The sequence below is a fragment of the Anas platyrhynchos genome, chromosome 2 (genome assembly GCF_047663525.1).
Source record: "Anas platyrhynchos isolate ZD024472 breed Pekin duck chromosome 2, IASCAAS_PekinDuck_T2T, whole genome shotgun sequence".
In the NCBI taxonomy this organism is placed as follows: domain Eukaryota; kingdom Metazoa; phylum Chordata; class Aves; order Anseriformes; family Anatidae; genus Anas; species Anas platyrhynchos.
In genome coordinates this window covers 16,765,777-16,792,312 of record NC_092588.1, presented here as the reverse complement: position 1 = coordinate 16,792,312, position 26,536 = coordinate 16,765,777, and the positions used below count along the sequence as shown (strand labels likewise).

The 26,536-nt window shown below is 32.5% G+C and overlaps 1 protein-coding gene across 4 annotated transcripts in view; it reads right to left on the bottom strand.

Annotated features, from left to right (window-relative positions):
• Positions 1-26,536, bottom strand: part of CSMD3 (CUB and Sushi multiple domains 3) — a 641,367-nt gene that overhangs the window by 206,138 nt on the left and 408,693 nt on the right. For all 4 annotated transcript variants that reach the window (XM_005009295.6, XM_038175100.2, XM_038175101.2 and 1 more), the window contains 5 exons: positions 20,811-20,980; positions 10,803-10,959; positions 5,951-6,142; positions 2,248-2,374; positions 1,435-1,637 (listed from right to left, as the gene is read on the bottom strand). In XM_005009295.6, the coding sequence (XP_005009352.3) occupies positions 1,435-1,637; positions 2,248-2,374; positions 5,951-6,142; positions 10,803-10,959; positions 20,811-20,980 (849 nt within the window). The remainder of the gene's footprint in view (positions 1-1,434; positions 1,638-2,247; positions 2,375-5,950; positions 6,143-10,802; positions 10,960-20,810; positions 20,981-26,536) is intronic.

Here is a 26,536-nt window from a genome sequence, read left to right as displayed (position 1 = left end):
ACAGCCGGTTGAAAGAGGTAATCCTCCCCTTCTACTCAGCTCTGGGGAGGCCACACCTGGAATATTGTGTCCAGTTCTGGGCTTCCCAGTACAAGAGGAATGTAGAACTTCTGGAGAGAGTCCAGCATAGAGCCACAAAGATGATTAAGGGATTGGAGTATCTGTTTTATGAGGAAAGACTAAGTAAGCCTACTTAGCCTAGAGAAGAGATTGATAGGGGATCTTATCAACCTCTACAAATACCTGAGGGGACAATCTAAAGAGGATGGGGCCAAAGTCTTCTCAGTGGTGGCCAGTGATAAGACAAGGGGTGATGGGTATAAACTTAACTACAGGAGGTTTCATTGCTATCTGAGGAAGAACTTCATTACAGCTCAGGTGACAGAGCACTGAACAGGCTGCCCAGAGAGGTTGTGGAGTCTTCTTTGGAGATACTCAAAACCTGCCTGGATGCAATCCTGTGTAACATGCTCTAGGTGATCCTGCTTGGTGGGGGGGGTTGGACTAGATGATCTCTGGAAGTCCCTTCCAACCTCAACCATCCTGTGATTCTGTGAATTAAAAACTATTCATGGCTCCAATAAAAGAGAGAAGAGGCATTCTTTCACTACAACTTAGCTATATTTTACTTTGTCCTCTCATTCACACACTTGATTCTTCCTTCAAATCACTGTGTGCATGTCCACATGCATTTTTCATATACATAGAAAGAATGACGTTACGGGGAAAAAGGACTTATACAAATATCAAATACAGAAAGCACAACGATGTTAATAATGTTACCATTAAAAGTACGAGTCTCTGTATCAACTAAATTATAAACATTGCTACTGCTAGACAAAATGATATTATGAGATGAGATCTTGCTACACTTGAAAAATATATATATTTCATTGATCAGCAGTGAGGTCAAAATGGACCTTATTTAATGACTTCTTCTATTTCAACATGAAAAGTGTCTAAAAGGATTTAATAACAGTTAAATAAGTGTTTAGGTTTGTCACTATGCTGCCAGCTTGATTAATCCAATAAGATGAAAGAAATAGTGCTAGAAGACAGAAAGGAGAAGGACACTACTCTTCCTGCAGTGCTATTTCCTGTTTCATCCTATACAAGTGCAACAGGAATTAAAATTCTGCACAGATGTCTCTGAAAGCAAAAACTCTTATGGATTAGAAAAGGATGAAGTTGTTAACATGCTTACAACACCTCCTTTGTGAAAAACGCTAGTCATAATTATAAGTATTCCTATGCTTTCCCAGTTGGTCTTGAAATAAAGCCAAATTAGTAAATGACATGGATTTGTATTTATTCATTTTAAATAAAAACATAGCTTTAGAACAAATCTGATAGTTTGGACCAACTCTTTCCTTACTGAAGTTAGAAATGGTGTCACCAATTTCAGCATAATAATAAATAAATCCATCAACTTACTTGAAAACTGTATGGCAAACCCAGATTTGCTGATATAAAAATCTGTGTCAAATTGGATAGTTACTATGTTGAGTGTACTGTGAATGCCTTCAGGAACAAGAGATCCACTAATTTCCTTGAGTAACATCTCGTTCTCAGGTGGTCCATCCCAAACTCGTAGAATATCATGTGATGCCTCAGTATCAAATGCAAGAAACTGAAGGCTGTAAGAACACCATGATTTTATTGTCATTTTTACATTATTTAACAATGTATCTTTAGCAAAACAAAAACAAAACAACTAAGAAAGCAAATAAACTTTGATTTTCAAATGTATTTTTTTTTTCCTCAGTATTTTTATACCTGTATCATTGGATGCATAAAAGAGAAAAACAGAAATATATTTGAAAGCTAAATTCTTTCACAACTAGTATTTGAATTTTGTGAACCATGAAATGAATACATTTTGCTTGAGCCATTCAAATAATATATAAGCATCCACAGACTTTTCAGAAAATATTTTTTATCTTAAAACAGCATTATGAACTATATAATTGCATTCTCATTATTATTATTATTATTTTTAAACCAGATTTCCAATTAATATTTTGTATGTCTTTGAAAATGTTAACAACAACAACAACAAAAAAAAAAACACAAGTAATTTTAAGGGTTGATTAGACAACACAAGACTACATATTGAAGTTTAGAATGAGAAAAATACTGTTCCTGAGCTGCATCTTAAATCCTAAATCCCTTTCTTCCTCAACTATACATGCAAGATTGCTTATTATATAATTCAAAAAGATTTGTTATAAGATTCATTTTCAATACCTGACAATATTTCCTGGGTCTACTTCAATCACCCACATGCAACGTAGATTATTATCATAGGGAAAAGGATAGCCAGGAGATAAGATTCTTCCTGATGATTCTCCTTTAAAACGGCCTCCACATTCAGCTGATGAAAACACCATTGCATAATGTTACAGATAGTTTCCATGTGAGCAATCAATGATGAGATCTACTCCCTTGCTAAATAAGTAACACAGCTGAAACACAACACACCTGACTGTATGTCCCAAGATTGTATGACAACATATAAGATCTTCAAGTAGTTTGGGAAACAAACCTGCAAATGTGTTTTTACTTGAGTATTTTTGTATTTTCCTTTCATATCTATGGTCTTTCTAATAATTTTGAACACACAATAATTAAAAAGTATACTATGTTTAATGAAAGAAACAAAGATTGTTACTTAAAAAGAGAAACAAACAAAACCACAAGAACACAACATCACTCTAAAACAGTCAGATAAAATTAATAAAACTGCAAAGGAATAAGTAGGAAATTAAAAAAGAAAAAGAAGAGAGAAAATACACTAAATTAAAAACTAAAGCAGGCTATTCAGAGAGGAAATCAGACTTTCAGTTCAGAAAATTAGAAAATTAAAAAAAAAAAAAAGTAAGACTTCTTACCTGAGACTCGTCCTCATAGTGAAGCTATAATATTTCTTAGAGGATAATAGATGGTAAGTAGATCCCTGTTAGTTGGCATTAGCCAGCCAATCACTAGGCAAAATTCAGTATATAATAATCTAGATACCTAATCTATGAGATTTTTATTTTTATTTTGTAATCCCTTAGGCCTTTAAAGTTTTCTTATTTCCCCTTCCTTCATTTTAAAGTTCCTCTAATGCTTTCTCTCTTGTGAAGTCCAAAGCCAAAATACTGTTTTGATTAAATCTCTTTGGATAGTTCAACTGCAGTTTTATTTTGATTTAATATCACCTAAAATATTTAGTTGACAGATTTATTATGATCAGTGAATTTCCTGATAAAATGTAATTGAAATCATGAAGTATTTTCCTGAAATAATAAAAACTTTTTTTTAGAGACAGGTGGTATTTCATATCTTTTTAAACACTCTGCCAATCTGTTAATTCCTAAAATCCTTTAAAAACAATTTTTTAAAAATAGTATTTATTCAACTCATATGATAGAATAGTCTATTATTCTTCCAGTGGAGTAAGGATATAAATAAATTACACAATAAAGAAAAAAGCGTTCATTGGCAAACAATGAAATAAAAAAATAATTACATTTTGTCCAGGACCATCGAACAACGGTACATTTATAAATTCTAATTTTCACAGAGGATTACTGGTTTGTTTTTTATTGGGACTTTAGAAGGTCCCTCTCTCCCCAGTGGTTTATTTCCTCCTCTTCAGCAAGTTACAGCTCCCTATTTTTGCTGGTTCAACTCAGCCATGACAGTAGTGACTTCTCAGAAAGCAGAATCCTCACTGATGGCAGTGAGAAGTAACAACGCAAAACATCTTCTCCAGTTTGCTCACTGTGAAGACAATCCTAATAAGAATCTTAATTCTTTCAGAATGTCAATTTTAGAGATTCAAGGATTTCAAGTTAAAGGAAATATTTAGTAATCTTTATATCTTCTTGCAAATTCATTAGATAGTACTCTGTACTATAATGTTTACTATGTTCAAGATTTATGATTACTAGAACTGCTTGGAAATACTTTTATTTTATTTTATTATTTTTTTTAAGTGTAGTTGTGCCTCATGTATTGTGATTTTGCATCACACATGGTACTTTGAACTGGGTGGGTAAGTAACTTCTGTTAATATCAGAATACATAGATGTGTTCAGAATAGCATTAATTTAAAACTGAACAAATTTACACTATAGAGCGGTTCACATTCTAAACAGGTTCATCTACACAAAACATTTAGGACTAATTATAATGTAGTTTTCACAAAGAGTCTGGTGACAGCACAAAAGATAGTTGCTTAATTTCTTTAATTTTTTAAAAGACAGTGATCTGAATTGGACAGTGAATCAGTATTAAAATAAAAAAGAATATGAAGACCATCAGGATATACAGCATATCATCATTTTTAACAGAGGACCAGCCTCACCTGTAGATTTCAGTTTAGTGATTTTTTTTGTTAGTTTATACCAATTCTGAATCCAATTCACTTTGTAATCCAAAACTGACCAAGCTTTTCATTTATATTCATCTATGTTGGAGAGGGACAGCTGAATAATTAAATCCCAAGACAGTTTGTATTAATCATTTTTGGACCTTCTTCCAAACTTCCTTCTTCCAAGGAGTCAACAATGTTTATTTCCTATATACATGAGCTGCTCTAGAGATTCCCTTCCTGTAGCCCTTCTAGATGTAAAATATATATTATGTTTTGAGTATTTTCTTGGAAGGATAAGGATGTTGAATCTCCCACAGTTGGTGAAAATAGTGCACAGTACACAAATAGATCATTAATCATTAAAAACATGAAGGAATAACTTTAGGCAGATTTACCTTGATCTGTTTTAAAATTAAGCAAGAACTCATTTATTTCTGTTACTAAGGTGATATATCCTATGATTTTTAATGTTAAATAATAGAACTGAAAATATTATTTATTGATGAAACTTTCGTTTTCAATTTTCTTGGACCATCACATTTTATTTTATTTTATTTTATTTTATTTTTATTTTTTTTTTTTTTTTTTTTTTACTTTCATCATATGTTCTCTCTGTGCCTCCTAGCTGCTTCTTACACTTTCCAGTGCCATGCTTTTCTCCTTATTCTACTGTTACAAATATTCCAAATAATGTAGAAATTAGTTATCATTGGGTATATTCAAATATTCAAATTTGGGACTTAAGCATTTATTCTTTAATAACTTCTTTCAGAGAACTTTTCAGTTCTTGATTGTTGTTTTATATATGTTGTTTTATGAGCTCTATCTCTTGATAAAGATATGCCAAAATACATTGTTTTCTGTCAAACTTAAACTGAAAACAAAGTGCATGTCATCCCTTGCTTCCTCTATTCACTCATGTCTCATTTCCTCTAAATAATTATGAAAAAAAGAAAGAAAAAAAAAAAAAAAGAATACTAGAGTAGTTTAGTCTTGTGTTATTTTTGCTTTCTCAAGGAAGGAATTGCAGGTGACCGCAAAACTTATAGTTACTGTAATATTGTAATAGAGTATATAATAATGTGTTGTTATTCATCACAGAAAAATTACAGAAGTGATAAAAATACAATATGCCTAATATGATCTTAGTATCTTCATTTTTTTCTTTTAAATTATTTTGTAGTATTTATATATAAACATATGAAAAGCTTTTTCTACTGTAATGTTATTTAGATACAGTTAGGGAAAACTAATTTTATAGCCCATCATTAAAATTATATGGTCCTGATTAAGCTTTTTATGTTGTCTATTTGCTGACTTTAACAAGACATTTACATATTAGCAATTTCATTATGCATGTTTAATAATTACTTTTTTTTTTTTTCTTTCCTTTTTTAACCCCCAAAAAGGTAGCACCACTCACATATATTAGGTAAGGTCTAGTTAAATAGATCTGCAGAGGTGCATGTATATTCGTGTCTTTGCAAAACACAAGAGTATTTTTTTTCCTTGCTTATATTCAGATAGCAGTTTAATTAAAAAAAAAAAAAAAGGAAATAAATAAATAAATAAATAAAGGTATACTACCAATACACGATGGCAGAGGATAGTCCCATGCCCTTCTTTCTCCAGTCATACACTTTAGAAGGCTACTTCCATGCAATGTGTAACCTGGATTACATCCATAAATTATAGTGCTTCCAGCAAAATGACCTTGGTCACTGATTTTATATCCAAACTGTGGCACGCCAGGGTCTTCACAATGTGAAAGCTCAAAACCTGCAGTAAGAATAACAAACTGTAGTTAAAAAATCAAACTCATAAATACATTGATCAAAAAATAAGATTTTCTGTTTTCTAGCAGAAATCAAGTATTTTTAGAATTCAGGCAGCAATATATTTAAGGTTTCTTTTCTGTTTCTAAATAGTCTAAGTAGGATAATTGTCTGTACATCTCTGTCATACTTCAGAGTGTAACTCTACTACTTTCAAGCTGAGCCTGCCAACCAAACTGTTGTAACATCTTTTTTTTTTCTAAAAGCTCAGTTAAAGACTGAGGAGGGAATTCATGATAATTATCAATCAGTTCTGAAATGATATTATAATTTATAAAATGGCAGTTAAAATGACTGCCTGTTTATTTTGATGACAATCTAGTTTGTGAATGGACATTTGTAGGCTCATAAACAATCCTTTGAAGGAGATTTGTTATTGTGCACACCAGTGTACACCAGTGGCAGAATAGCACCTATGGCACAAAAGAAATAGTTGTATTCATAACTTCCTACCCCAATCCTGCTTTCAGTAGTTTGTAAATTTAATCACTAAATGCAGGAGGCAACAATGATGATGATGATAGAGTGAATTCAAGCCAAATATTCGGGCACTTCAGAGAATTAAAGCTGTGGAGCAAGACTTAGAACGACCGAAACATTATAAATAAGTAAAACATTACGGGGAAACATATGGGGAAACATAACCTATAATTTGGGCAAAAGACTCTCTACTCCAAATAAGTTTTCCTGCTATTAACTGAGAAGCAGTTCAAAACCTCTTTGTTCAAGACCTCTTTGTTCAAAAACCAATATTTTTTAACAATATCATGCAGCTCAAACTGAGTGCAGCTAAAAAAGACACTTTGTGTCAGTTTGACATTCCTTTATGTAGCTGACATGGGAGCAAATGAAGGGCTTTTCATATGTGCATTGTTCGTTGAAATCATTTACACAGTATTTGTCCAGCTGGCCAACAGTTGGTACAGTTGGTAGCCTTTCATCATCTCTCTGCAGGTACTGAATCACTACTACTTGTTAATTGAAAAAAGGTTCATTATTTTATTTTACAGACAAAATGGTTTGGGTTGGATACGCCTGTTTGCTCATATGAGGAAAAAAGTAGGTCAAATGCCATATCGTCACAGTTCCTTCAGCTCATTTCATGTCTCACTGAAAATGGCTTACCTCCTGAAGAGTCTCCATAACCTCTGAGTTGAACTTTTATCAATCTTAGATGAGATATTGTTTCCAGTATAGATCACACTGCAGAATCTCTAGAAGAGGCTAATATGAAGCCCATGTGAAGAACCCTTTTAATACTGCCAAACTATATATTTATTGACCAGTTAGAATTTCCTGTTTTCTAAGAGAAAATGTTGAACACAGTTCAACATTCATAGTGTGTGAAAAGAAGTTAAAATGTCTTGATCCCTGAGATGTCCTCCTGTATGGACAGCCTAATTAGAGATAAAGCACAAAAGTAGTCTTTTTGACAGATCACTTCCTTCTTAAGGATGAGAGAAAACAAAACAAAACAAAACAAAAACAAAACAAAAAACTAAAACAATATCAACAAATAGGAAAAAAAAAAAAAAAAAAACGTAATTCCATTACCTAAGCATAGGTACTAGCAGTGTTCAGGTGGTTCAGGTGCCCCAAGTGTAGGAACTACTGGAGAGAGTCCAATGAAGGACCCCTGAGATGATTAATGGACTAGAGCATATCTCAGATGAGGAAAGACTGAGATAGCTGGGACTTTTCATCCTGGACAAGAGAAGGCCCAGGGGGTCTTTAGGGTGTATAAATCCTAAAAGGTGTAAAGGAGTTGGAGTATACTTTGTACATATGGGATTGAGTAACTTTTTTTCATTGTAGCCCATATGGTGCTGTGGATTAGGTCGACCAAACCGGTGTTGATAGCATACCAAATCTTTCTGCAATTGCTAAACATGGATATCTTCTCTGTTCCTCACTCCGCCCCACCAGGGAGCAGGCTGAGGGTGGCAAGAAGTTGGGAGAGGTACAGCCAGGACAGCTGAACCCAACTGATCAAAGACAAATTCCATTCCACATAGTGTAATACTGAGCAATAAAGCTATTTTTATAATCTTTCCAAAGAGGTCGCTGTTCAGAGACTGGCTGGGAATTGGTCTGTTTGTGGGAGATGATGAGTGAACTACATTTGCACTGCTCTCTTTCCTATACAACTCACTCCAAAAGTTTTTTCTCACTTTTGTTCCTTAGGTTCTGTCCTATGTCAACCATTCTGTAATACTTTTGTACCGATACTGAGCAATACTACAATTAATGAAGGGAGTGCAACTATGAGAATTAATTCCATGCTATCTGATCTCTTCAGTTAAGGGTAGTATTTGTGAAGTAAGTTATTCATCCTATTTAATTTAGGATGTCTAAGAAACCAGCATGTATCCCATGCAGTTTCCCAATGAAGTACATATTTACAAAAGAAGATTCAGCACAGTTCAGACTAAAAACTATTAATTCAGGCTAGGAAAGTATATTCTACAGAAAACACTAAGAATGCATTAGTAAGTACTCGAAGGACAGGAAATGTTAATTATAACGTTGAATTTACCTATATAAATAAGATAAAATGAAATATTGTGACACTTGCATAGTGACGCAGAACTGAGAAGACCTATTTTTAATCATGCAGTACAGTTCTATGATATCACAGGCTAGTACATGGCATATTTAAGCAACTTTGACCTCAAAAATAATTACATGCCTTTTCAGTATCTTGAAATATTTTACTTTCACTCTGCTAGATTTATAATAGTTTTATGAGAATTAGTTTTAAAAGAATGACAGAGATGTTTTGTAGCAAAATATTTTGAACAGTTGAAAATGAATGACAGAGGAAAAAAGAAGGATGATGACACAGAATTGCCTCATAATACTGTTCTGCGTGCTAAATCTGTTTTATATAGAAGGACTGTTAGTGTTAGGTCAGAGGTTGGACTCGATGATCTTGAGGTCTCTTCCAACCTAGAGATTCTGTGATTCTGTGATTCTGTGATAATTCAGCAATGACAAAATTATGCATAAAAGAAGTCACGTACACCATGTGCCAATTGACACATGTAACTATATACATTTTCAGAAGTTGCCATGTGATATACAAGATGAATATAGCTGTATCCTGTATACACTCTAAGCCACAGATCTGAAAAGATTTAACCTCTTCTAATATCTATAGTTTAATTTTGTCAGTTGATGTAGAGATAAAAAAGATTTGTTTGGAAAGTTTCTTAATCATTTGGGTTCCAAATTGGATTGTTTTAAACAATAATCCAAACTCAGAAATTGCTAGTCTAATGCAGTTTGATTGTATGTGAGACTTAAAAATAGAATTTTACATATAAAAAGTCTTTATGAAATAACAGCATTAGATTTCAAATTTAAAACTACTCATCTGCTTAAATACTTTCCTGTCCTCATACCCTTACTTGAAAATTATCCCATTGTTTCCTTATCATGTCCAAGACCGAAAAAAAATTCAAAATAGCTCTCCAGAAAAACACAGAGATTTTAAGTATCATACTAGACAAAGCACTCTGTTTAACATCTTTGTCGATGACGTGGACAGTGAGGTCGAGTGAACCCTCAGCAAGTTTGCTGATAACACCAAGCTGTGCAGTATGGTTGACACAGTAGAGGGAAGCAGTGCCATCCAGAGGGACCTGGACAGGCTTGAGACGTGGGCCTGTACAAACCTCATGACGTTCAACATGCCAAATGTGAAGTCTTGCACCTGGTCTGGGGCAATCCCAAGTACATATACAGGCTGGGCAGAGAATGGATTAAGAGCAGCTCTGAGGAGAAGAACCTGGGGATGTTGGTGGATGAGAAGCTCAACATGAGCCAACAGTGTGTGCTTGCAGCCCAGAATGGCAACCATATCCTAGGCTGCAACAAAAGAAGCAGGGACAGCAGGTTAAGGGAGGTGATTCTCCCACTCTGCCTTGCTCTCTTAAAACCCAACCCCAGCTCCGGAGCCCCCAGCACGTGAATGGCTTAGACATATTACAAGGAGTCCAGAGGAGGGCTACAAAGATGATTAAGGGTCTGGAGCACCCCTCTTGTAACTGGGGTAGTCAGGGTTTTTAAGCCTGCAGACGAGAAGGCTCTGTGGACACCTTAGCAGTCTTCCAGTACCTTAAGGGGGCCTACAGGAAAGCAGGAGAGGGACTCTTTGTCAAGGAGTGGAGGAGGTACGGTAACATTTTTAAACTGAAAGAGGATAGATTTAGATTACATATTAGGAAGAAATTCTTCACCCAGAGGGTGGTGAGGCACTGGAACAGGTTGCCAAGAGAAGCTGTGGATGCCCCATCCCTGGAAATGTCCAAGGCCAGGTTGGATGGGTCTTTGAGCAACCTGGTCTTTGTGTCCCCCCTGTCCATGTCCAGAGGGCTGGAATTAGATGATCTTTAAGGTCTCTTTCAACACAAACCATTCTATGATTCTATGATTCTGTGATATCCTCAAAGCAAGATTTTAGTATGTTGTTTACAGGAGCTTTTGAAACAAAATTATAAAAGTACTTTATTTTGATGAGTGAAGAGTGATTTGCTGTTGATTTTATTGTTTGACTTTGGACTGCATTTTTATCTATTACTATTGTTTTCTCAAATACTTACTGGTATACACAAGTTGAAAACCTTCATCAGTGGCCTCTACATCTGAGTTAAATTCCAACCATAAATGATTTGAAGTACTACTTAGTGTCAGTCCCCTTAATGATGCGCCAGTATATGCACCCAGCAGGTGAGCAGTGTTGTCTTTGCCATCATAGATCTGTAAAACAAATACGACATTTACAGTTACTAAAACAATAAATGCATATATTTGATTTCCAAAATAACTTAGTACATTTCAATTAAGTGGGAGGATAGCTCTGCCAAGGGATAGATATATTGCTAGTCAGTCCAGACCACTCTTCAGATATGCTGTTTGCCTCTGTTCAATTAAGTTAATTTAATTGTGATTACTTTTCAAATACACAATTTGAAATATGACAGTTGTTTTTTGTTTGTTTGTTTGTTTGTTTGTTTCTTAAAAATAGAAGTGGGCAGAGTTGCCATATCAGCTCAATGTTTTTGAACATCTGTGTTTTCTCTTACGCTGCCAATACTGTAGTACTGGTCACAGACTATCAGCAAACAACTGTTTTGTGTAGCTGTGTATGCCTCAAGTCACTGAGGTGGCACAACAGAAAAGCTAACATCTCCCCAGTTTTGACTAATAAAATAAACATTTTTTTTCCCTGTGTAAAGAGAGAGGTTTAAATATAACTAGAAAGTAAAAGGAGACTAAGAAACAAGAATAAAATAAATAGAATAACTGCTTCTGTAATTTTAAAGAGTAATGTATATGTAAATTGGAATACAGAACTTTTATTATTTATTTTTCTTCAAGAGTTGAAATGGAAAGTTCTATCAGACTACTAAATATATAAAACAATCTTTTCGTAATAATTAGTAAATTTCCTCACAAGGTTTGTTGCTCTAAGACAGACTGGTCATTGCATTCCTGTAATTCTTTAAAATAGTTAAGCTATAATTTAACAGTGGTTGCTAACCCAAGCACTATATCTTGTAGGATTTGTTTATTGACTTCTATAATCTCTAAAACTTTGAAAAATGGGCATTAAGAAAAACTCTTGCAAATAAAAAATCTGAACTCTAAATAAATTTCAAGTTGCAATACAGGGAGGTTATAGAGCTTTTCTAAATAAACATGGAATTGTCTCCAGTTCTAAATAAGATCTAATTGTATTAATTTGAAATGTAATCAAAGCTTGCATTTTTAAACAGGAATTTATACCAGAATAAAACCAAAACAAATACACCAGCAATAGTAGTAAGACAACAAAGTGAATATAAACTATGATTTCTGTTCCCCATCTGTCGGACTTGTACTCTTAAGTTCTATTTTGCAGAAATTCTCATGTCTCTAGCAAAAAGACTTTTTATTTAATGATATGCTAAAATAAAACAAATCAAGCCATTTTTAGCCACCTCTAATCAATAAATAATTGTACAGCAGTTTAAAAAGCACTGCCAAATGACTTGGCGTCATTTCTAGGTTTCACTGAAACAAGCAAATAAATTCCAAAGAAATACCACACTTAAATGCTAATGTCCTTACATGGAGAAAAAAAATAAGAAATTAAAGCAGAACAACGTACAATTAATGGTTATCAAGTAAAAAGTACTTTAAAAATATATAATAACATAAATATGGATATTTTGCATAATTTAATTTAAAATTTCTTTAAAACTAAAGTGAGAAAGGTAGTCAAACAGGACAAGAAAAAAAAAAACAACAGAAAATTACTTCTGAAATGGACTTTGTTCTGTTTCAGAAACTGAAAGAAGGTCAATTCCAGGAGAATTACTGCTATCCTGCAGTGATATTTACGTTATGACAGACTTAAAGAAAACCCAGCTTGTATTTGATGCTCTTTCTCCTAATCGCTCCAAGATACTTATTAACTAATAAAACCCAAGGATTCAGGATTTATTTTATTTTTAAACACTACATAACAGTAATCCATTTTTGGCCGTGTGTGAATCAATAAATTAACTGAAAGAAGCTATTAATAAGTTCATAGAATAATAAAATAAAATAAATAAGTTCATAGAATAATATAATATTCCAAGTTAGAAGGGGCCTGCAAAGATAATCGAGTCTAACTCCTGGCTCCACAGGAGCACCCAAAAATCAGCCCCACATGCCTGAGAGTGTTGTCCAAATGCTTCTTGAATTCCAGCAGGCTCAGTGCAATTACCATTTCTCTGGGAAGCCTGTTCCAGTGTCCGACCACCCTCTCACCTTTCCCTAATACCCAACCTCAACCTCTCCTGTCCCAGCTCCATGCCATTCCTTCAGGTCCTACAGCTGGTCACCAGAGAGCAGAGATCAGCACCTGCCTCCCTGCTCCCCCTGATGATGAAGCTGTAGGCTGCAGTGAGGTCGCCACTGTATTCTCTTCTCTAAACTGAACAAACCAAGTGACCTCAGCTGCTACTCATAAATCTTGCCCTGTAGACTTTTCGTCATCTTTGTTGTCCTCCTTTGGACACAATCTAATAGTTTTATATCGTTCTTACATTGTGGCTCCCAAAACTGCACACACTATTCAAGATGAGGGCAAACCAGTGCAGTTACATGAACTTAAAGGCTTGCCAGAACTTTGCAGAAGACACTTCTGATACAAATTTTCTTCACGTTAGTTTCCCCACACATATCTATTGCCAGTTTTGTTAGCTGTACTACCGTATTAAACCTTTTCCTTTGACACTGCCTATTGTGAACAGTGGAATCTCTTCAATGTTAACAGTAAATCTACTTTATGGACTAACTAGCTGCCTCACTCTAAAATATCTCCAAGCCTATGTCATTTCAATGAAGGAACAAAAATTAAAGTACTCTAACACTTCTGAAACTCTAATTCTTTGTATAGGAGAAATACTTATAGGTGAGGGAGAGATGTGATTCATTTGAACATGAAATTTAGCCTTTTTTGTTTGTTTGTTTGTTTGTTTGCTAACTTTTAAATATTCAAAGTAACATATACTCCTCTTCTTGTGACAGTAGGAGCTCCCTTAGTACAATAAATGGATGCATATCGTGCAATTCTTTATTTAAGTCACATTGTCTTTCTTATAATTCATTTAATTACTTTGAACTAAATACAGATTTCTGGATCTAATTTAAATGATGTAATTTATGCATTATATTCCAAATCTACCATTTTTAATAACATATATAAGTTGCAAAGAAAGTCAGAGAAGCCTGCATTCTTCTGAGATTTGCAGACCCAGCATTGTCTTTCCAACCTTCCTAACATAGATGGGTGTTTTGCTTAAGATTTTGAATGAGTTAGTAATTCAGCATCAGAATTTGATCCAGAGGAAAATCTGATTATCTGGGGATTAAGATAGCATTATTATCTTATTTTTAATATAGGAATACTCATTTTCATCAGCCTTACCAGCACTTTGGGGTTTACATCACTTGGGTAATGTATGGCCCAGGATAATCTTTATGAAATATGAGTTCATTGTTTGTATTTTCTAATGTCATCCTGTACCACTAATGCAAAGATAATTGATCCATGACTGTATAATGTATGCATAACCCAATAACAAGCCTTTCAGAAAACAGAGGTCCAAATTTATCAGGTATTTAAAGGCCTCATTTGTTAAATGATTAATTCATACAGATGAGCAAAAGCACAGAAAAAACGCATTATTATTCCTAATATCGTAATGCTACTCTGAAATATTACAAAGGAGGATGCTAGCAGGGAACTATGTCTATATAAATGTAATTTGAACTGAGAGATGTACAGTTTATTTGGAGGGAGGGGGAAGGAGGACATTTTGTTATGCTTTCCAGGGACTCCATTATAAATACATTTAAAATGTAAAATAATGTGCTTATGTAAAAAATGTAAATGTAAAAATATATATATATTTTTTTTCTCTACCAACTTGTTTGACCATCCTCTGTAAAATTTTACCAAGGGAATAGTATAGAGTGAATTTAGTGCATTTTAATCAACTTTTTTGAGGCTTGCCATTGAAACATAAAAGGCATATGGATATGAAGATCTGTGCATTTATAAAGAGAAGAAACAACATAAAATCAGCAGCTCATAGCTGAGGCTGTCAACACCTTGTCAAATATATCATTTATATCACATGCAAATAGAAGCACTAATAAAAAGACAGAATAGGGCCCATATGTTTGGACTTTTTCCTCTTCTGCATTTGTTGTCTATTTCATACTCATGTTTTCAGTATGATATTGCTAAAAGGATTATGATAGCACATGTGGAAATGCTTAAGAAACAAATTAGCAAAAATCCACAAACATTACCTCCCTTTAAAGTCTTTCCTTAAAATCCTTCAAAAACTGAATGCTGCACACATTTCCAAGCTATCCCACAGGCTAAAGAGCAAACAAATGCAGTAAAACTGAATTATACAAATTGTGCAGGCACACAAAATAAGAGTGCTGAGCCAAACACAGGGGAAATTAAAATAAATATATAAATAACAATGCCAGTTCCTCTGTGTGGTTTACTGACACTGTTCCTTGCCTGTTGCTGCACAGTGTTTTGAAAAAAGTTAAAAGACAGACTGTTTCATTGCAGTATCAAAAATAATTCTCGAAGTTATTTTTTTCCTCTTAGGTACAATCCCATCTGGCACATCAGCTCCCACTCTACATTTAGCCAAGCAAAAGCACATCACATGACCAAGGACAGTGAGAGCTGTCATTCACTGCAGAGGTCTGTGTGTGTGCTTAACATTTCTCTTGCTCCTGCATGTCATCTGCTATCTATGAAATGTAATGACTTGCTGTTATACAAATTTTCAGAAAAACAAAATTATGTTCAAAAACAAGCGCACTGTAGCATTATAACAATTATTATTATTATTATGCTTTCATTATGATTTTTATATAGTGTTCTTCATTTTCAACTGTGGACTGCTTCTTTTTCCCAATAGATATAACACCAGTTAGACAAAACTCTAGACTTACTGTGAAACATTTTTCATCAAAAATGTTTAATCATTTTTCAACATCTAAAATGTTGATTCTTGACACTAGATATTTCTGCCTCACTCTGTAAGATCTTATTTCTTAGACACAAGATGATTTTCCATTTCTGGCAAAAATGAAACCTCAGAATCAGCGTGTGCTGATTTTGTTTCAAAAAGAGGACGAGTGGGTGGAATCACCCAAATTTTGAACAGTCTTCAGAAACTTTGAATGAAACGTATGTGATTTATCTTCAAAATGGACAGGTTTTTCCTTTTTCAATATTGCACTTAACTATAGTCTTCAAAATGAGAATTTCAGAATTTCTCAGAATTTCTCAGAATTTCTCAGAATTTCTCAAAGCCAATTTTTTTATCTATTTACAATTCTTAAAAAACAAACAAACAAACAAAAAACACCTTTACTATAAGACATTCTTGGTCAATATATCTACCACAAAGCGACAACAATAAACACCACCAACAATATTATAATAATAATAATAATAATAATAATAATAATAATAATAATAATAATAATAATAATAATAATAATAATAATAATAATAATAATAATTTCAGTCCTCTTCCTTCTCTGGAGATATTCAAGACCTGTCTGGACAACCTACCTGGGCAACTTGCTCTAGGGAAGCTGCGCTGGCAGGTGGGTTAGACCTGATGGTCTCTCAAGGTCCCTTCCAACCTCTACAATTCTGTGATTCTGTGATTCATACTTAGTGTTCTTTTCTTCAGGTTCATTTATGGAACCTGCCTGCACTTTTGTGATTCATTTATTTTTTAAAACATTAACAGAAAACTACTCTCCTCATTAATCAGTACCACACACACACATATATATATTTAATTTATGTTGAAATCTACTGAAAATAAAGAAAACAATCATATCTGTGTTAAGAATTCAATTGTAATGAGTTGTCTTTCCCCTGATAAATTAGAAAATCATATTTGCACTTCTTGGACATAAAATAATACTTTCTACTTTGAACTCATTTCAACACAAATAAAGTGTTCACCTACAACAATAAACTATTCAGACAAATAGGATAATGCCAATTCTGTTCCTTTCTGTACAAATCTGAAGAATTTGCTTACACCTAACAGACTACAGAGCTTAATGGCAAAACCAGCGAATTGAGCTAAATGCAGGAAGAAAAGCAGATACTCATAGTTTAGAAAACAAGTATTCTTTTTCCTGCCTTCCACACAGGCAGGAAATTATGGAAATATTTTAGTGCACAAACTGAATTATAAAAATTACAAAGAAGAAAACAATTGTTTTACAGTTTCTGATATTCATTTTTAATGGGTTGGCATATAGTGACTACACAAATCTTAAATTCTTCATATCCTTTCATGAAACTTTCATCAATACAAAATTAATATATGACAGTATCAAAAGCAGGTGATAGCCCTACAAACAACAACAATAAAAGGAACTTTGTATTTCCCATAGCTTAAAAAAAAAAAAAAAAAAAAAAAGTAGTTAGCTAGAACTGTTATAGCAATAAGAGAATTGCATACTAAATGAAGCAAATGAAAAACAACATCTTCTGCATCCTTTGTTCTATACCAGTTCAGAATTGATAAATTATATCTCCTCCTTCTTCATCAGGTGAGTAACAGTAAGGGTGATTTATTTGTGTCAAATATGTTTCCCTCTAATGTGGTATTCCCCTGTCCAACTGTTTCATTGTTTCATTCATAGTGTTCATCAGGCATAAATTTGTTTCACAGTCAGTTAATTTACATGGTAACGAACTGACCCTGTGACTTGCTTAAACAAGAGTACCAAAAATTTTGGAGAATATTCAGTTAATTCAAACTACAAATGTAATCTATCTGCCTGGCTCTAGTAATCTAAAATATTAGCTCATAGAAATAGTATCTTTGCGTATTAAGTCTGAAGAACGGAGATTAACGCATTATCCATTTCTTCACCAGTTTTTAGCTAGAAGACTGGCATTGAATTGGGAAATATTATTGGATTGCTTTATTTTTGAAGCATTCATTTCCTTCAGGAAATGAAAGCCCTGTCCTGATGTTAAATATAATTGTTAAATATCTTCCAAATGGTGAATTACTTGCATCACATCATTCTTTACCTTACTTCTTACTATTCTTGACTTGCCTCAAAGATTTCTTAGGGTTTGGCCCAGGCATTCATATTCATATTCATATTCATATATGTTTACAAAGTAGTGATACAAATCTTAAATAGGTGTACAGTATTTCTTCACTGTTACTCATTTACGTAAAACTAAAGTTACAATAAAACCCTAATGCCCTACTGCTGTAGTGAACAGTGTATTCTTCACAGGCAGAAAAATAGGCAAATTAGGAAGTATTTTCTCTTTTTTTTTTTTCATTGTAGATACCAGCTCCATAAAAATAAAAGAAACTTCTTGCAAACGTCCTTAAAGATGTTTTACTGAGATTTATGTGTATCAGTCTAAGAGAATAAAAGCACATACATGTATGTATATAATCAAGCCTGCGTTCCTGATCTTGAACATTTAACAGAAAATACTAGTCATATTCCCAAGTCAAACATACACCAAATCTTACGGTGATTCTTTTTCAGAACCTGGATTTGAGCAGTAATTCATAGGATAATAAAGATCAAAAGAAAAATTCAGAACTGGTACCATGAAAAATGTTCTGTAATGTGTAACTGATGTTTTGTACTTCCTGAAACAGGCATCTGGAAAAAGAGTCTGATGGGATTAAGGCAATTTGTAAAAGCTTCATGTGAGAGATTAGGCAAGAAAGGGTTCAACAGATATTCTTTCCCAGGGGTGGAGGGCCTCTTCCTACAATGTCACACAGACGGAAAAAAAAAAAAAAAAAAAAAGATAATTATAATAAAGAGTATTTCTTGCATTTTTATTTATTTATTTATTTATTTTTAAATAGATTAGGAGGAAGTTTGGCTCATTATAATTCAAGGCTGCCGACCTGAAATACAAAATACTCTAATTACTTTCATCTTTCAAAGATACTACATTCATGTAACAGCCACAGCCACAAAACACAGCAAATATTTCAGCCATTTACATCAGAATATAATGGCATCACCTCTTTTATGATTAAGTTGATACCTCTCTTAAGTTCTCATTAATGGAGTAGCAATATTAAAATGAAAATTATTTTATAAACCTATAAGTTAATGTTTTCTAGTTAAAAATCAGTACTGCATATGGTTGGAACAGCACTTGAGAAAACTTAAGTGAATAGATATTATAAAGACTGAATGTGCATTAAATGGTTAATGAAGATAAAGAAATAAAAAAAGAAGAAAAAATCTTTGATCTGCTTGAAAGTTTGTATTTATATGCGAAAAAGTCTTGAGGAAAATGTATCCATAAACTTTCAATGGACAGGGATAAAAATGTGAACAGAGATACTAGAATAGTAATTTCTGGACAGAAGGATTCCAGTTCAAATGTAAGAGTGGACTTCAAGTCTTATGCTAACGTTGGGTAACTTAAAGAACTTTCTGTAACTTCACTAATTTTTCTGCTTCACTGAAAAAATCTCAGACTGAAAAATTACATATCAGCATACATGATTTGGATGTTTTACTGTTAACTAAACAAAAACAAACAAAAAAAAGCTTTTTTTGCCATGTTATTTATATGCTAACAAATACTAAGACTTTCAAATTTTTTTTTTCCTTTATCAATTGAAACACTGAAATACATCTCCTCAGTTATGATGCAAGCAATAAAACTAAACTAAACTAAATATACTTGAGCATTTTAATAACTAATATAATTAATAATAACTAATATAACATTAAATAAACTAAAATTAATTAATTATTATTAATTCTATTAATATTTGCTTTACTTTTTTTTGCCTTTGTTTTGTTTCAATACAAAATACTTATTTTTATTTAAAAGCATATTTAATTTTTATATAGCTTTTTCTTGCTGCTGATTTCATTTTCATTAGGTTTCATTAGGTTGCTTAGGTGTGCTTATGCCTCAGCCATAATTAACTTATTTTTGAAGTGCTTATGTCTGGCAACGTATGACAGAAATCCTAACCTAACTCTCAGATGACTGAAGTTAATAAATCCCAGCTCCGATTCTTAGAGATAAATCTTACCATAGCCCTTTATATTTTGATAATTAAATAGAAGAATCTGGCAGAAAAACAGTTTTTATTAATCAAACATGATTGGCATGGTACTCTTACTCCTTGGCTTTCTGGTAGGCATATTTAATTAAATTGAGTATTCTGAAAAATTAGACAATTAGTTCATCCCTTCTTACTGCATTTAGATTGCATGTGCTCTAAGACACCTTGATCATCATCAACTTTAAATATACAGTTGGTTAAGCAATATATGAATTTGGAAATATGTACTTGACAAATACAGTAATAACATCTATGTACAAAACAAAATTAATGTTACTGAATTTATGAAGGACAGTAAGTCTATAAAAAATTGGAAAGTTCTAATATCCTTTTTTTCCCCTTTGGTTGTTTTTTCTTTGTTCAAAAACAAAACAGACAAACAAAATATAAACTGCCTTCACATAAAATTGCTAGTGATTGTCATTTTGCAGGAGATGCTACATACCAAAGAAGATCAGAGTCATTTGAAGTGTAAACCTCATGTACTGCACTTTGTGACATTGTATTAAATTAAATTTCTGTGTGTAAACAGCTAGGGAAAAAAAAATATTATGATTATACCACAGAATAACTAATGAAGATACCAAGGAAGAAAAACAGAATTTACAAAAAAATGTAACTGTTCAAAGATGAATAGAATAGAATAAGAATAGAATACAAATACAAGTTAAGGCAATACTAGGTTTACAGTTTCTATTTCCTTTTTAAAATACGCATGGTCTGAAAAATGCATGTTTTAAAGAATATGTTATGGAAACATCTGAGGTTTCTCATTTTTAAATCTTTAGAGATAGAAATGGTTTAGACAAGTATTTTATAAGTACGTAATATAACCTTACCTGATACTGTACAGACAGATAAAATTAAATGGTTTGAGGCACTAAAAGCTTAGAAACAACAACAAAAAGCTACATGAATTCTACCTACCTTAAGAACATCTCCTTGGGCTAAATGAAATGTTCTGGCAGAAATGTTGATTCCTTTTCCTGCTTGTACTTGAATGCTATAAATACATTCATGGTTGTTTTCATAGTTAAGAGGATAATTGGGGGACAATAAGATTCCTTCATTATTTGTCGTGGAGGCTCCACATTCAGCTGAAAGTAAAAGGAAATGTTAAGGTATATTTTAATAATAAACAAGTAAATAAATAAATATTATAAATAATGGTGATAAGGGTTAATGAACTAGGTTAATGTAACCTAGTTCACATTAGTAATGCTTATTAATGTCATAAATCTAGCTGTTAACATATGTTCATGGTGATTGAAGAATACAAGACTACATTTCTAACATCTTATAGTACTTTAATAAATATGTGTTAGTAATATGGATAGTTATAATCATGTTACTGGCACATTCCATAATGCTAATGTTTTAAAGGATCCTTCCTGAATTTTGTTTTGGAAGAAATATATTTTGTATTTATTAAAGCTTATTTCTCCAATATAGAAATTCATAAAGACATATAAATGTCTTCCAGTATTCCAGAAGTTTATATGTGCATATATTTATTTATACACACACGGGTATATATATACACATACATGCAGATATGCACATACTCAGATACAGATAAAAAAATCTCTAATATCAATTTACTAACATTAACATCATTCACTGCATAGAGTAGAAAAAGAGTTATTCTAAATTTACCAGCTAAACCAAAACTCATTAATAAGTAGAAAAAATGGTATCTCACAGAAACAAACAAACAAAAAAAGTAAAGAAAAAAGTATGAAATATGCATAAGAATCAAAAATTAAAATTGAAAGGTGTTTTGAAGTAATACCATAATAATTCCAAAAATGAAAACTTTAGTTGAGGACTTTGGTGATTTATTTTATCACAGAAAACACAAACATGAAAAGTTCTGAGAAATCCACATTAGGCATTAATAGCTAACTTTCATTTACTATAAGATTTTGTAGTACTTGCATAATTTCAATTAAATTATTTTGAGCATTGAAGTACTAGGTGTATTAAATTATGACTGACAAACTACTACAATTTGTTCCTTCCCTTTATATATAGTCTTTATAAATAAATAGTTTATATACTGCAAGGACAAAAGCAGTTCCTCTCTTTTGAATGGATTTAGATTCATTTTAAATTTAACCGTAGCATTGACTTTTCTGGGTTTGTTTTCTGCATTACTTCACTATTGCAGTCATTTATTTTAGCCAATAATATAAGAATGCATCTCCAGTTGTTTTAACTTGGGAAAATCATTAGTTTATAACTTCACAGAGTAGGAAAATGTATTATGTAAAACTATGTGATACTTTTAATGGGTTGAAGATACTTAAATAATCTATGATATCTATTTTAAGATCTCTTATTTTTATTAGCAATTAGGATCATGAAAGTGATATCCAGTATATTGAAATATACATTTTGTATATTAAACTTGTATATTAAATGACCATTAATTAGTTGTTCTTCAGTATTCAGCTAAAAGAAACAACTTGCATACAGATATATCAAACACAGAAGAAATTCTTGATGACTGTGTATACTTCAATAGGATTATGTAACAAGTACTCAAATAATTCAGGTGTCACCATTTTGTCTTAGAAAACTCAGAAAACACATAATCTAGATACAAGTGGGAATTGTTCTAGCCCACATGATCATTTCTTTCCTTTTATTGTCAAATACATGGCTATTTTCTGCTCTGAAGATGCATAGGTGCATAGGTCAGTTTGAATTATAGCATGTAGGAATGAAATGATTGTAATTCCATTTGCGGTATATCGTTTCCAATTTATGAGAGAGAGAAAAGTCAAAAGGCACAAGATTTGTACTATTAAGTTGATCAAACAATTGTGTTTCTGTCAGAACTGTAATTCAAAGCAATTTTTTCAAAAATCTGAATGCAGCAGTGAACCAAATGTTTGTTCATTTTTAACTGATATTTGAGAACCATGCATTATTTTCTGCTAAAAAAAATGAAATTGCTCATATCATTAAATTTATCAATCTGATTGGACTTTTCTTAATATAGAGGGAGAATACACCTTAAGATGCTTGCAACACGTCATATATGGCCTCAATCCTCATGGTAGCAGAAAAGAAAGGAAGTGTAGTAACAGTAGTTTTGAAAACCAAAATATAAAATAATTTCTCCCATCGTATTCAAGAAAGCCATTATATTTCCCAGGAAGCATGCACCATGGCCTACAACAGTACCTTCTTTTGTACACTTCTGAGATGTATTCTTACAAAACCAGTTATTTCCTTGCTTCTCTACTTGCCTCCTGTCAGTGCAAATTATTTCTTAAAACATAAAAGTATAACTAAATAAGCACAGAATCAAAAAGAGAAGATATGTATCTAATATAAGATTTTCCAAACTATACCATAGTTGCTTCTATCTGCCTGTTTCCACTTTGACTTGTAAAGCTGAACAGTCGTTTTATTCAAAACTATATGCAACTTCAAGTAAGCTATGGCTATGTTCTATTCTTTGATGTTAATACTATAGCATAAAGCAACACAGACCATAATGCCTCCACATGTAGTTAAGGGCTGAGTAAAGAAAGGATTAGGGAAAAAATATTAAGTGAAATCTTAAGCTTAAAATGAATACAAAAATTAAACAAATGTAGTTTGTTTAAAGAGTTTGGAAAATAATCTTAGGTGCCACAGAGAGAATGTCAGAAAAAGAGACAGAAGAGACAAACTGTGATAAATGTAGGGAAAATGTGTAATCACAGAATCACAGAATGGCCAAGGTTGGAAAGGACCTCTGAAGACCCAACTCCCCTGCTGGGCAGGATCACCTAGAGTGCATGGTGCAGAATGGCATCCAAACGAGTTTTGAATATTTCCAGAGGAGACTCCCTGACCTCTCTGGGCAGAAGGAAAAAGAAGGAAAAGTAGAAGACAGAAAAGGAAAAAGGATGTTTTCAGAAAACATTTTTTTTTTTTTACTTTTTTTTTCAGAAGTAAAGGCAAACTCACATGGGAACAGGAAGACTATGACCATTCTTTAAAATATACTTAGAGCTGTATCTATTGCGAAACATTTCTACATTGACTTAATGTTTCACTGTAGTAGTATTCTTCAGCAATACTCAAAAGAGATGAAGGTCAAGTTGTTTTAAAGACAAAAGTTAAAAAAAAATTTGCATATCTCAGATGAAATAAATTTAGCAACTGCCCTACATAGTTTACTTGTAGGTAAAATAAAAATAAAAATAAAAATAAAAATAAAAATAAAAATAAAAATAAAAATAAAAATAAAAATAAAAATAAAAATAAAAATAAAAATAAATGAGAAAATACTCCAATATTTATTTTTTCCAAAAGACTTTAATTTAGACTTATGTAAAGCATAAGGATGAATATTAAGATGGAAATAAATCACTGTTTCTGAACTATACAAGAAATACCAAATCAGTTCAGTATTAGAAAGGAAAATAAAAACAAAACAAAACAACAACAAAAGGTAAAATACAAGTAATCAAAATACTGATATAATGAGCTATTATGTATTACAGGAAAGAACTGTTAATTTTTTTGTTATGAATGTATGTACATCATTGCACATTTTCATAACAGAACAGATGAGTTTAAACTACCAGTTATTAATGCATATAAATTCTGTAATTGTATAAAATACCATTGTTATTGCAACTGAGGAATTAAATGCATCTGTTCTGGTAATGTAACCATTTGAAAATAATTCTTCAGTGATGACTTTTTTTTTTCTTTATTTTTTTAAATATGCTCATTACGGGGAATTTTGCAAGACTTCTCAAATTCAGTTGATGAAATGCTTACCATAAATTATCAAATACCAAAATATAATCTAATAATCTAAAATATAATATAATCTACAGACTGAAATTTGGCCATTGTTTTCTTCAAGACAATCCCTTGAAATCAGAGGATAAAACCTCCAAATAACAGTTCTGTATTTTGAAAAGATGTTATATCTGTTAGGAGACTAAATAAATTGCAAAAGCATGATAGGGCAGTAAGTGCAGCATTCTCAAAAGGATTTTATCTTAGTGATAGTAGACTGCAAATCAGAAGCTACTACAGCAAACATGTCTAAATTCAGAGGTAAATGAATAACTTTTTTATAAAAAATCTCTGGAATTTGTACCTCCAACTGATGGCAGATGTAAGCAAGACAGTAGTCTTGTCAAAACAAGACAACAAAACAGATGGTAACAACACAATCTTGAAAGGGTTAAATTTTGACTGAAGCATTCTTTCCTTGAATAACGTGAGTTATGATGTCATCAAGAGTTTTTCAGGTGGTTTTGGTATCCTGACAAAGTTAAGCAGCATTATTTTAAGGGAACCTTATTTTGAAGAAAATGAAAATAGCATTGTCTTCTTTAATCAGCAGGAACAATAGTGTTTTCTACTTTTATTTTACATTGTTGCAAAAGATTGTATTCCCTTTTGTAGTTCTAGAAATGAATACTTTTCTGATAAAATGCAGTATATGCATCTATATTTGAGCTGATCTGAACATCTCAGTTTCCTTCAACTGAGATTAGATTAGAGAGTTCATCATGACTTCCAATAGAATTAAAGTCAAAATTCTTTTCCTTATGAAGTAGGTATCTTGCACGCTATGCTTCATGGTCTTTAAACAGGAATTCGGACAGTTAGCTCAAAACTATACTGCATCATAGAATCATAGGATGGTTTGAGCTGTAAGGGACCTTAAATATCATCTAATTCCAAGCCCCCTTTCCCGGGCAGGGACACCTCCCACTAGACCAAGTTGCTCAAAGCCCCATCCAACCTGGCCTTTAAAACCTCCAAGGATGGGGCATCCAAAACCTTTCTGGGCAACCTGTGCCTGTTCCTCACCACCCTCTGAGTAAAGAATTTCTTCCCAATATAAACCTACCTTCTTTTAGTTTAAAACCATTACTCCTTGTCCTATCACTGCACTCCCTGACAAAAAGTCCCTAAAGTTAAGATGGATATTGCTCTTGATAACAAAAATAATTGCAAAAGCAAGAAAAAAAAATAGAGTGGAGAATTATGATATTCACTCTAGTTGGTGGCCACTAAACGTCACAGCAATGTCTTTAGAATATTCTGATGAAAAGACAGAATAGTCAGGTAAGTACTATTCATTATATGCACATAATATCACAACAGGATATTTTTTTCCACTAAAATGGCCAAATAAGAAAGAGTTAATTTGTGGAAACAATATTTACATTAATATTTTCCATAATTAATAGTTCCAGTTGACAATGATGTGGAGGAGTCCCACATATTTTACAAAATATGCTTCTATATCACAACCAACAATAAGAGGACAGAGAATAACACGACCAATGAGCTTCTTCGTTAGTATTAGAAAGATAAAATATATTAACAAATATATGTTCTTTATCAGGAGAATTTTAACAACCAATGTGCACAATTTGGCTTAAAATAATGATAACCATGAAAAGCACCAAAAAAACAGACTCAAGAACTGTTGAAACTGTTGATTTTTTTTAACTCGGTAAATAGGAGCAATTAAAACATTTTGCAAAACATTGGGCTACGTAAGAAACATAATAAATGCTTATCATATTATGATGCCATTATATTACAGCTGGTGAGCCTTCAATGACTGGATTTTGCATTGTTCAGGACTTCTATCCCTGAGGAAAATAACAGAAACA